This window comes from Aquila chrysaetos, chromosome 8, assembly GCF_900496995.4.
Source record: "Aquila chrysaetos chrysaetos chromosome 8, bAquChr1.4, whole genome shotgun sequence".
Taxonomy (NCBI): domain Eukaryota; kingdom Metazoa; phylum Chordata; class Aves; order Accipitriformes; family Accipitridae; genus Aquila; species Aquila chrysaetos.
The window spans coordinates 6,804,702-6,817,565 of record NC_044011.1 but is presented as its reverse complement, the minus strand read 5'-3'; the positions used below and the strand labels follow the sequence as shown (position 1 = coordinate 6,817,565).

Here is a 12,864-nt window from a genome sequence, read left to right as displayed (position 1 = left end):
AGAAGAGTTGAGGCTCTAATGGACCTCTGCAAAAGGTCTAGTTGAACCCTCCTGCTTGAAGCAGGGTCAAACGGTGTTGAGCAGCTGTACTGGGTGCAGCTGGGAAAGAGTCAATTTTCTTCCTAGCAGCCTGTATAGGCAGCTGCAATTTTATGTGACCAAAACCATGTTGATAACACACCAATGTTTTAGCTTTTGCTTAACAGTGCTTACGGAGCATCACTGCCTCCTCTGTTTCTAATGTTCCCCCCCGAGCTGTACAGTTGACCACAACTGGCCAAAAGGATATTCTATACTGCATGACATCATGTGAAGCAATAACAGCTGGGGGAAAGAAGGAGGAAAGGGGGTTATTTGGAGATACGACATTTGCCTCTCCCAAGTAACCGTTACGGGTGATGAAGGCCTGCTTTCCTGCAATGGCTAAACATCTGCCTGCCAATGGGAAGTAGAGAATGAGCTTATTATTTTGCATGATTTGTGTGTGCAAGCTTATTAATAATAAGCTTTGCTTATTAAACTCTCGTTATCTCAACACACAAATTTTCTCACTTTTACCCTTCCGATTCTGTCTCCTGTCCCGCTGTGGAGGGAGTAAGTGAGCAGTTGCTTGGGGCTTAGCTGCCGTCTTGGGTCAAGCCACCATGGTGGGCTGCCCACAGCGTTGTCCAGTTCAGTTTTGAGTGTCTCTGAGAGTGGAGACTACCTGTTTCCAGCAGTGACATTGACAGTAAAAACCCAGTTCTCTCAGGCTCCCCTTGTGTGTCAGATGCTCTCTTCCTCATCTTCATGGACCTTCATTGCATTTGCTCTGCTATGTCCATGTCTTTTCCTCTGCTGGGCAGCCCAGGAGTGGACACAGCAGTCCACAGTCTCACCAGTGCTGAATTCAAGACCACCCATCCCAACGAGCAAGGAGTCAGGTAAAAATGCCAGGAGGCCTGCGTGGATAAACAAGGCGAGGAAAAATGCAGGCCCCCTGCTGAAAGGGGTGGGTGACCTGGTGGCAGGTACTGAGTGCCTTATGCACCTCAATCTTTAACTAGCAAGCCCGGCCTTCAGGACTCCCAGGTCCCAGAGTCTGGGGGAAAGCCTGGAGAAAAGGAGATGTACCCTTGCACTGCTCGTGTCACTGAGCATTTATCTACTCCATCATAAACAGCTTTGTCTACAATGTTGCTAAGAGAGACAGTGCTGAAAGTGTACCTGACTTACAATACACAACATCTACTCCGTCCTCAACCACCAAGACCACTGCCTTATTGTAGAAGGCTTGAAATTTGCTTGAGCATGTTTTCCCACTTCACAAAACCCATGCTGACTGTTCCCAGTCACCTTTTTGTCCTTCATGTGTTTGGGAATGGTTTCCAGAACTATTTGCTCCATCACCTTTGAAGGAACTTAGATGAGGCTGATAGGCCTGGAGGTCCTCAGATCCTCCCTCTTGACAATGGGGCTGTCCTTTGCTTGCTTGCTTGCTTGCTTTCGTTCTTTCTTTCAGTCCATAGAAACCCCTCCCAATCACCGTGACATGTCAAAGATTATTGAGAGTGGCCTCACAGTGACATCAGCCATCTCCCTCAGCACTTGTGGGTGCACCCTATCAGTTCCTATAACAGCTGTGTCCCTCCAGGTTCGGCAAACTCTGCCTTGGCATTATCCTCCTCCGCTGACATAAGTCTTCCTGGCTCTGGGCACTCTGAGTGGGGTCAGAGACCTGGGATTCCTGAAAGCCAGTATTGCCTGCACAGAATGAGTCAAAGAAGATGCCTCCCGGATCACCTTTCCTTGACATTCTGCTTTGCCAGGAGGAACCATTCTGAGCTTGAAGGTAGTGATGTCTGAAAATGCAAGCAGCTTCTCCTAGACTCCTCCTCTGTGTGGGACCATGACCCATGGGATTCTTCCAAGCAGATCCCTGAAGAGCCCAAGATTTCTGCTCTCCTGAGGCCAGGGCTCCGGTCCTGCTTTTTGCACTGCTCCTTCCCCTCTGGATCCTGAGCTCAAACACTGCATGATCATGGCAGTCAAGGCTGTCCCTCACCTTCACACCCACCACCAGTTCTTCCTCCAAGGAAGTTTCTCATCAGTGCACTCCAGAAAACTGCTCAACTGCTTCTGCTGTCCCACCAGCCAACAGTGGCATGGTTCACATGCCCCATGACGACCCAGGCCAGTGAACATGAGGCTTCCTCCAGTTGTCTGAAGACGACCTTGCCTACTTCTTCTCCTGATCAGGTGATCTGTAGTAGACACCCACCACAATGTTGATCTGCTCTCTAATCCTGACCCATAGGCTATCAGCTGGCTCATCGTATGTCCCAAAGCAGAGCTCCATGAATTCCAGCTGCCCTCCCACAGAAAGGGCAATTCCCCTTCCTCGCCTTCCCAGCCTGTCTCTCCTAAACAGCCTGGCTCCATCCACTACAGTACTTCTGTAAGCCACACCACCATATCTCTGTGATTCCCATAGCTCTGCAACCAAGCCACGGAGGAAAACTGGGCCATGCTGAACAGGAGCCCAGGCAAGGTGCACCAACCTCCACTCCACCATACAGCTCTGAGGTTCCCAGAATAGATCCTCCTGCATCATAAAAGGTCTCAGCCCTTCAACCATACTTCCCTTCACTGCCTTGGTCTGCAAGCACACCAAAGGTCAGTCTCCTGCACCTGCCATTGCGTGACACCAACCTCTAGTTTGCGGCTGCTAGAAAGAAATGCTGAGAAGTCTGTGTCCTCTACCAGCTGGGTTTTGGTCCACTGCTGCAGAGATGCTCCAGGGTGAGGCTGACATCACAGGAATACACTGCTCCATCCCCTGGCTTTGCTGCCTCGATTGGCAGTGTGAATCTGTTCTGGGACCTCTCCACCGAACCTCTAAACCAATCCTGGAAACCTTCTCCATAGGCATAATGCCCTGGCAAATCCAGCCCAGAGTACCACGTGGCCCCTGCCAGTACCAGAACACGTAGTGGCTGCTCATACTCTCTCCACTCCTGCTGCACTGGAAGGTGACTCCATCTCCCTCTCGCATGGCCAGTTCCCTGATGTGTTGCTCCAAGGCCACCTGGCCAGGGACTGCTGCAGAGAGCGAGAACAAGCCATGATCACTCCAAGAATTAGCAAAGGTCAGGGCAATGCTGGCGGACCATTGCGATGGCACTGGACCAGCAGGAGGACTAACTCATTATCCTTGAACCCAGCTGACAAAGATGGGCTGAGGAATACAGCTGGTACCAGGAATCAGGGCTCATGAGGAGGGAGACACCACATTCCTCTCCTTCATTTTCCCTGTCAGACAAGGAAATTTTTCTGATTTTTCCCATTAGAAGCAAGAAGGTCTTGCACCTGGGGGACAAATACCCTTTGTCTTTGCCAAGCTGGGATGGCGAGGAAGCCACCCTCCTGTCCCTGAAACTGCTCTGAATGACCACAGGAGGAACAAGGACCTCTCACAGGCAAGTGGGCCTTGGGCCCTATGCTGCCATCCTAAAACCTCGTCTCTGCAAGATGGGCTGCAGTGCCCCATGAGCAGTGTGTCCACTCCAGGTGTAAAGCATTAGGCCCCAAGCTGTGGGAGGAGCAGGTAGGTGCCCTGCTTGTCCCCACACTGCAGAGGAGACAGGCTGGACAGAGGTGCCTAACACATGGCTAGAAGAGGAGGAGGCCTCTTCCCACTGTGCTCTGCAGGGATGTTTGACGGCATTGAGAGGCAGAGGCAGGTCAGGCTGCAAGCGATCAGCACGGCTCCACAGAGCCCTGCAGAGCACAGGGGCAAGCTCAGTTCAGAGGGCATCACCCCTTCCTTCCACTTACCTAGGATAAAGAATAACCCCAGGCACATGGCAGTCCACATGGCCAGGCCCGCTCTGTCTCACCTCTCTCCAGCTTCTCTCTGCCTGCAGAACAGCTCAGCCCACGTTTTCCCTGTCTTTGCCTCTGTCACTGCAGTCAGTCCTAGTCGCTCCTAGTTGCACCCCTCAGTCTATGACAACAGTGAAGGCGAGAGGTAGGCCTGGAGGAGCAGAAGAAGTTGAAGCTGCTGGTGCACTCCCAGGTGTCTCTCACCCTGCAGGGTGCAATAACAGAGCCCTTCGTTTGGCAGGAAAACCTCCGGTGGGTAAAAGGTGACATGTTGGTTTTGAGCCAACCCCGATCTTCCTCTTCAAAAAGAATTGGAGAGTGCTGCTGGGACTTAGGAACTGGCCCTGTGGGTTGGCAGGTTGTCTTCCCTGGGGGCCCCTGTCCCTTGGTGCTGCTGAGATGCTGCTCCTGGATGGGAGCCCCCTGAGCCCAACTCCACTTGGACAGGGCACCCCTAGGCAGATATGCTCCCCCTCTGCTCCCTCAGCTCTGGCCCAGCACCCTACTCTGGCATGTGCTCCCTCCTGCTGACACTTCTCCCGCTGCCTCTTCACATCAAAGCCTTCCCAGACCCCGCCAAGCAGCAAAGGCAGCAAAGGGGCAGGTGAGAGATCTCCGGGTGTCCGTGGCACTGAGCCTCTGGGGTATATGTGTAGGCTCAAGCCCCCCAGCTCATCCCCAAAACTCACGTGCACAGGACTCAGCAGGGACCAGGCTGTTGGGGCTCCTCAGCAGAGCAGGGTCACTCCCTTCTCTGTGCTCACCGTACTCAGCAGGAACTCAGAGCTCCCCTACAACCACAGGAGGGGACACCTACTGAGCCCTGACACAGTGTCACCCTCTTGACTGCTACCACCATTTGGGGGAGCACTGCCCACTCCACAGAGAGTCTGAATCCTTCCCTCTCCTCTCTTTTGATGGGTGCTCCAACATGGCCCCTTTGGGAGGGGATCCAGGCCAGGTGAGGGGAGGGGAGGTGCAGAGGGTAGAGGAGCCCACTGAAACTGGAGCCTTGAGGCCAGGAAGAGAAGCAGGGGGATGCAGGGCCAGGGTGGCCTAAGGAGCCCTGGGCCACTTGGGGCTGTCCCGACATGGTAGGACATCCTGGGTTCCCTACAGTGCCCAAAATCAGGGAGGGCTGGATCGTTGGTGTGGCGCAGGACACCCTCCATATCTTCCTTGTTGGCGTCTCCCACAAAATTCTACTCTGGCCCTCAGTGTACACACATGAGCATATAGACGCACAGGAAGCCAACAGTAACAACACAACAATGGGACCATTCATCACCTCCAGCGAAAAGACGCTCCGCAGCTCAGCTCCTTCTATTGCACCACCCTGGGGCTCCCTGAACAACATGAGGTTTGAAAACTCTGTTCAACTCTGGCTTCCCATGTTCAAATTGTAGTTCTTCAACGGTCGCTGTGCTTCTTCCTAGGCAAACCTCATTCCCTGTTGCTTCCTGCCTGTGGGACAGACTGAGAAGGAAGGCAGAAGGTTAACGACATGTTCATCGTTTTGTGTGTGTTTGTGGGACACTCTGCTACTGCGGCTGCTGCAGCACCGCTGTGCCTGTTTCTGGGAAAAGCCAGCCCAGACTAGTCTTGAAACTAGTACTTAATGTGGGCTCAGAGGCCTCTGTCTACACCTGAGAAAAGGCACCTGCAACCCCAGGAGACACAGGTGAACAGGCAGCAAGAGCTCAAAAAGTTGTTTCACCTACTCTGTCACTTCCCTGGGCTTCTGCTTGTGACAGCTGGGATCTAGCAGCTGCAGACACAACATGCTCACAAGCTCTGGCTCCCGTTATAGTCTCAGATCTGGAAGAGAAGCACACTTCACCATTCTCCCTGTGTGCTCCCAAATCACCCTCTGTGCCTTCCCCATTTCCTCTGCTCACCCCTCAGGCAGCAAAACTCATGGGCTGGACTGAGTCAACCTGAACCATGTCCAAAACCAGAGCAGGGCTATGACTGGGCACCTGTCCCTAATGGGAACTGACAGAAACAGCAAAACTTCCTTCCAAAGGCAAAGGAATTTGGCAGCGTGAGAGGAGAGAGGGTTGGCATGACTCATGGGAAGATGGCAAGCAGAAGGGTTAGGGCCTATTCGGGGACAGAAACAGGTAGGACATCCCTGTCAGAATCAAACAGTTGAAAACTGTACACTCTAACTACACAACTCTCTGGGAGCAGCCTTGAATAACTGTGGCACACACCTCCCTTCCAATGCCAAAGTCCAGAGCTGGCACCGCGGCAGCAAGTTTGTGTTAAAGTTCAGCCGGAAGAACTCCTGTCCCCGTGCAAACAGCACAGAAGTAGCGGGCAGAGGCCTGGAGGTGCACGGCACGCAGGGACAGAGATGACTCGACCCCTGAACTGTCCCGGGAGGCCTTGGCTTGACCCTCCACCGCTGCCCCGTACTGCTTTGTGGTACACGAGTAGCTGCTGATGTAGGGGACACACTCAGGTCTGCCTCCGGGTGCCCGACGGTACCACCGAACTCCATGACACTCAAAGCTGTAGCAGAATCCCCGGCAGGAGACGAGGACGGAGCCCCTGGGCGCTCGCAGCTGATATAACCCCACAAACTCCTACTCCCTCTCCCCACACTCCCGCTTTCAGCTCTGCACGGCTCCTCTGTGCTCCTTCTCCCAGCCCTTGTCTCTCCCCTCCCAGCTCTCCCCTCCCACACCTGGGTCCTGCCAGGCTGCAGGGCTGCCCCTCAGAGACCTCATCAGGCCAGTCTGCAGTGCCTGAGCCCTTCTCCCCTGCACATCCAGCAGGCAGGGGCAGTGCGGGGTGCCTGAACGCGGAGAGGGGGCACAGCAACAAAATCCTCTTTGTGCCCCTGCTCTGCCCCTGGCAGGCTTCTGCAGAGCTGCAGGGCGCTTCCTTCCACATCGCCTTATGCACCATCTCCTTGTGCACCTCGCCTGAACTGGCAAAGGAAAGCAACAGAAGCTGACACCCTTGGCAGGTGGATCCCTGCATCTGCTCAGGGACAGGCTCTTTAGGGATTCTCTTCTTCCATCCCTCCCCCAGCTTTCCTCACCCCGCAGATGCCCTCTTGGAGAAAACATGAGGGGCTGCATGGGGAGAGGACGGGTTGCTCCACTCAACCAGTCTTGGCTGTTGTCACTCCTCCTGCACTCATCCAGCCCAAAGAGAGCCTGCTCCACTAGTGCAACTAAGCCCCTCGAGGCTGTCATGGCCAGAGCAAGGGGGACCCCTTTGTACGAACCCCAGCTCCAACACTGCCTCCTCCTCACAGCACACCTGGGAAAGCAAAAGTTTTGATGTCTCTTAGGCCTTTGCAGGCCTTACTAGTAAAGAATAAACTGTCTTTCTCTCAACCCACGTGTTCTCTTCCTTCTCCCCTCTGATTCTTTCCCCCATCCTGCTGAGGGGGCTGTGAGAGAGAAGCTGTGTGGCGCTTACCTGCCTACCAGGGGTCACCCTCAGCAGTCCTTTTTGGTGCCCAACGTAGGGCACGAGGGTTTTTGACAGAACAACATCTTTAGTGGCCTGAAGTTATAGCTGTTACAGCTGCTTAGCTATGAACTGGCAGGCTCCTCTGCTTGCTACCAGGCTTGCTTACTTTGCTTCATGTTAGACACCGGCGCGCGTTAGTGGCTGCTTTTTGCTTTTGCTGTTGGCTGTGGTGCTTATCATCTCACTCTGCTGGGCCTGGGAAGACTTTGCCAACAGCAATGGCCATGCGCCTGGCTTGGCATACTCCAGGGCGAGAGCGAGTGGCAGCGACTGTGACCTGCGGGTAAGTCCACGCGGGAGGAGGTACAGCCCTGAAGGCAACGAGGTTCGTGTGCGAGCAGGCCTTAGCATGAGCTGTGTGTTAGCCAACATTTGAGAAGGGCTTGAGCAAACACTGACACAGAGGGGAGGGGAGGAGTTCGCTGCAGTGTTACCCCCTGAGCCCTGCTCCAAAGGTACAACACCTGCAGGCTGTCATAAACGTAGGGCTAAATTGTTGCAACCCATGATCTGAGTTGCATGTTGCAGGAAGTGCTGTACCAGGAACCAACAAACCCAAGGGAGGACAAACTTCACAAGAAGCCCTGCAGGTTCAGCATAACCCAGCCTGAGCTGGCTTTGGCAGCCAGTAACTGCACACAACACAATGCACCTCCTGACCTGAGCAGCCACCATAACATCTTCGCTTTACCCAGGAAACTGTCTTTATATCAACCCCTGGGTTTTCTCACTTCTGCCCTTCCGACTCTCAGCCCCAGACTCTCAGTCACTGCTGAGGAGCTAGTGACTGAGCAGCTGTGTGGTGCGTAGCTGCCTGCCAGGCTTAACCCACAAAATGGATGAACTTAGCCAGCTAATCATAATGGAAGTGCCTGGAGTCATCAACCACTCGGCAGCAGCAATGATGTCATTGGAATAGCCTTGGCTTGCTTTTCAAATGAAGCTACATGCTTTCCTTCTACAACACAGTGCTTCTAAGTGATCCCCGTAAAAGTTCTGAAGAATACAATAGGGGCAAACGGCACCAGCGTTACGAATGTGTGCAATGGGCCGTGTACTGAGTGGTGGCTCGGCTGATGCTGCACCAGCCTCGGGTTCCCAGCATCAGAACAGATGGAAGATTTTGTAACATTTTACCACCTTTCCTGGCATGTTAATAAAACAGTTCTCTACTCTCAACCGGGCAACTACAGGCTGCTCAGCCTCATCTTGAGCCCTGGAAAGGTGATAGACCAACAAGTCCTGGGAACCATTGCCAGGCACAGGAAGGACAAGAATGTCATCAGGATTCACTTAGGGGCAGTTACGCATCACCAACATGATAACCTTCTACAATGAAATGACTGGCTTTGTGTATGAGGGGAGAGCAGTGAATATTGGCTACTTCGACATCCAGAAGGCTTTCAACACTGTCTCCCGTATGATCCTCCTCGAGAAGCTGATGAAGGCTGGGCTAAATGAACACACGGTGACATGGATCAAAACTGTCTGAATGCCTGGGACCAGATGGTGCTGATCAGCAGCATGAAGTCTAGTTGGAGGACAGCAACTAACAGTGTACCCCAGGGGTCAGTACCGGCTCCAGTCCCGTTCAACATCTTCATTAATGATCTGGCGGATGGGACGGAATGTGCCCTCAGCAAATGTGCAGGGTGACAGCAACCTGGGAGGAACGGCTGATACAGCAAAAGTTAGTGCTGCCGTCCGGAGGGACCTCAACAGGCTGGGGAAATGGGCTGACAGGAACCTCACAGAGTTCAACAAGGGGAAGAGCAGCGTCCTGCATCTGGGGAGGAACAACTCCATGCACCAGGACAGGCTGTGGTCAGCCAGCTGGAAAGCAGCTTTGCAGAAAAAGACCTCGGCGTTGTGGTTGACACCAAGTTGGCCATGAGCCAGCAATGTGCCCTGGCAGCAAAGGCGGCTAAAGGTATCCTTTACTGCATTAGAGAAAGTATCATCATCAGGATGGATCCTTCCTCTCTACTCAGCACTGGAGGAAACACCTGGAGTACTGGGTCCAGCTCTTGGCTTTCCAGTACGTGAGAGACATGGACATAAGGTAGAGAGTCCTGCACATGGCTACAAAGATGAGAAGGGGTCTAGAGCATCTCTCCTATAAGGAAAGGCTGAGACCCCTTTGAATGTGAAGCCTGGAGAAGAGAGGGCTCACAGATGAATCTCATCAATGTTCAGAAATACCTGAAGTGAGGGTGAGAAGAAAACAAGGCCTCCATCTAGGTGGCCTGGTGGAGCAGGGGGGTTGGACGACAGGACCTGCTGAGGTCCCTTCCAATATCACTCATTCTGTGAGTAGAGAGGAAAGATCATAACATCGATTTATGCAAGGTGTGAAAGGGTGTGCCAAGTTCCCCAGCGTGGAACCCTCCAAACCTCCACCCTGGTCTACTTAGCTAGAACAGGCAATGACTCAACTCACAGGAGGTCCTACATGGTCAGAGTGGCTTCTGCTCACCTTTCCCCAGCTCCTCTCTGCTCACAGACCTGCTCTGCTCTGGCTTCCCACTTCTCTGGACCTATGACACCACCCGGCCACAACCAGTCCCCACTCCGTGCCCCAGGCACAGCTCAGTCACCGCCTCGGCACAGAGGTGGGCTGTGACACCCATGTACGGCACGTCCATCGCAAGGTTTTGGTAGCAGGGGACTGCAGGGGTGGCCTCTGTGGAAAGCACTCAGGGACTGCCTCGTGTCCAGCACAGCCTGTTCCAGCCAGCTCAGGATAATACCTGCCGCAGGCCAAAGCTGAGCTCATCAGCAAAGCAGGCATTGCCTCTGGGACAACAAGGAGGGGGAGGAGGTGCTCCAGACACCAGAGCAGACATTCCCCTGCAGCCCATGGAAGACACCACAGTGGGACAGTTGTTTCCCTTCAGCCTGCGTAGGATCACACGGCAGAGTACATGAGTGTGCCCTGACAGGAACTGGGGCTGTGGAGAGCTGATGCTGGAGCATGTTTATCCTGAAGGACTGCAGCCCTCCAAAAGGACCCATTCTGGAGCCATTTGTGAAGGACTGCAGACCATGGGAGGGAGGAAGGAGCAGTAGAGATGAAGTGTTATGATTTCACCTCAAACCCCATCACCCTTGGGCCACTTGGGCAGAGGAGGTAGAGGACTGGGGAATGAAGGTATGAAGCTGAGCAAGGGAGGAAAGTGGGCAGTATCAGGGAAGGTGTTTCCAGGTTTTTGTTGCTCACAATCCTACTCTGTTTTAATTTCCCATAAGTTAAAATTCCTGCAGTGTGCAGGAAAGGCCAGGAACTCCTGGGGTGCAGAGTGATGGAACCTCACTGCCTGGGAACTGCCCTGAGGCCCCCACCCCAAGCAGCCCCTTGCCCCAGAGCTCTGACATTGTGGGCCGGGCCCCAGCAGGTTTCTGTTAAAGCTCAGCTGGATTTCCTGTCCCCGTGCGAACAGCGCAGAAGTAGCGGGCAGAGTCCCGGGGCTGCAGGTCCCGCAGGGACAGAATCGACTCGGACCGGGAATTGTCCCGGGAGGCAGTGGCTCGACCCTGCACTCCTGCCCCGTACTGCTTCCTAGTACCCGAGCGCCACTCGATGAAGGACACCCACTCGAGACCGCCGCCGGCTGCCTGACGGTACCACAGAATGCCATAGTCCCGGAAGCTGAAGCCGGATCCGCGGCAGGAGAGGCGCACGGTCTCCCCGGGCGCTCGCAGCCCTCCGCCGTCCTCCAGCAGCCTCAGCTGCGCCCACAGCCCTGCGGACGGAGAGCGCAGGCAGCCGGGCAGGGCGCGCCCACGGCCCGAGGACGTTCACCCGCCGCCCCGGCACAGCCCCAGCCGGCCCGGGGCTGAGCCGCGCCTGCTCCCGACACTTGCGCCCCGACCCGCTGCCCGAAAGCCTCCCTCGCCCTCTCCCCCGCCCTCCCTCGCCCTCTCCCCCGCCCGCCCACGCCACCCGCTCCCCGCTTCCCCGCCAAGGAAGGCCAGCGCCCGGCGACAGCGCGCCCGGCGCCGGAGCAGCCGCGGCCCCGGGCAGCCCCGGCCCCGGGCCCCCCCGCCGGCCGCTCGCCGCCCCCCCGCCCGGCTCTCACCTGCCGGCCCCGCGGCCAAGGACAAGGCCAGGAGCCACGGCCCCAGCCCGGGCGCCATCGTGCCCTGCCGCGCCGGGGCCGGCCGGGGCTGAAGGGCCCGCCGGGAGCCGCACAGGAGCCGAGCGGAGCCGCGCTCGGGCCCGGGCTCGGGCCGGCTTCTGCGCGCCCCGCCGGCTCGGCCCCTCGCCGGGGCAGCGCCGACGCCTCTGCCCGCCCCCAACAGACCCGCCCCGGCCCCCCTCGGCTCCCGGCCCGGCCCCCCGGGGCCGCGGCCCCTTCGCGGCAGGAGAAGGGGCGGCGCGGGGAGGGCCGCGGGGCAGGGGCGTCGGCAGAGGGGAGCGCGGCGCCCCGGGACGCCACGGCTCCTGCCCCTCGGCTCCCGGCGCGGCTCCGGCGCTGTCCCGGCTCGTCGCCCGGCCGAGCCCTGCCGAAGGCGGTCGGCGCCTCGGCCAGGCGCAGCTGGGGCCGACCCCAGCCCCAGCGCCGGCGACGGGCTGCCGGCCCGCAGCGTCCCCTCGGGACGCTCCCCGTGCCCGGGGAGCCAAGCCCCGCCAAGAGGCGCCACTTCCCTTGGGAGCCTGTTCCGGTGACTGACCAGCCTCTCAGTAAAGAACTTTTTCCTAATGTCCAGTCTGAACTTCCCTCCTGCACTCATCTAGCCCAAAGAGAGCCTGCTCCGCTACTGCAACTAAGCCCCTCGAGGCTGTCATGGCCAGAGCAAGGGGGATCCCTTTGTACGAACCCCAGCTTCCAACACTGCCTCCTCCTCACAGCACGCTGGGTAAGCAAAGTTTTAATGTCTCTTAGGCCTTCTGCAGGACTCCCTAGTGAAGAAATATTTGCAGCTAAATGCCTTTCTCTCAACCACGTGTTCTCTTCCTTCTCCCCTCTGATTCTTTCCCCATCCTGCTGAGGGGGCGGTGAGAGAGAAGCTGTGTGGCGCTTAGCTGCCTACCAGGGTTACCCTCAGAGGTCCTTTTGGTGCCCAGCATGGGGCACGAGTTTTTTGACAGAACAACAGGTTTGAGTGGAGTGTGCTGCACCGAAGTTAGAGCTCTCAAGCTGTTTACCTATGAACTGGCAGGCTCCTCTGCTTGCCACAGGCCTCGCCTGCTTTGCTCCGTTTTACAGTTCTAGTGCTTCTTAGTGGCTGCATTTTGCTTTTGCTGTTTGCCCTAGTTGCTTATCCAGTGCACTGTGCTGGGCCAGGAAGATTTTGCCAACAAGCAATGGCGTGCATCCAGGCTGGCAGATGGCCGGAGCGTTGCTGCTCTTCCTGTGCTGCTGTCCCGTGACCTGCAGGAACTCCAGTGTGTGAGCTTGAGTGGCAGGGACTGTGACCTGTGGATAAGGCCATGCTGATGAAACTTGTACAGCCCTGAAGGGACTGTGGCTTGTGTTTAAGGCCATGCCAGAGCGGGTTCTCCCC

The 12,864-nt window shown here is 56.1% G+C and overlaps 1 protein-coding gene and 2 gene segments (V, D, J or C); all 3 read right to left on the bottom strand.

Moving 5' to 3' along the window:
• Positions 1–11,270, bottom strand: part of LOC115344795 — a 30,855-nt gene extending 19,585 nt beyond the window's left edge. The window contains 1 exon segment of the V gene segment in view: positions 10,952–11,270. Coding sequence covers positions 10,952–10,994 — 43 coding nt within the window.
• LOC115345015 (M1-specific T cell receptor alpha chain-like) overlaps positions 1–12,864 on the bottom strand; it is a 290,271-nt gene that overhangs the window by 141,678 nt on the left and 135,729 nt on the right.
• On the bottom strand, positions 6,573–11,657 carry LOC115345020. The segment is given in 2 exon segments: positions 6,573–11,099; positions 11,436–11,657. Coding segments are annotated over 2 exon segments (399 nt in total).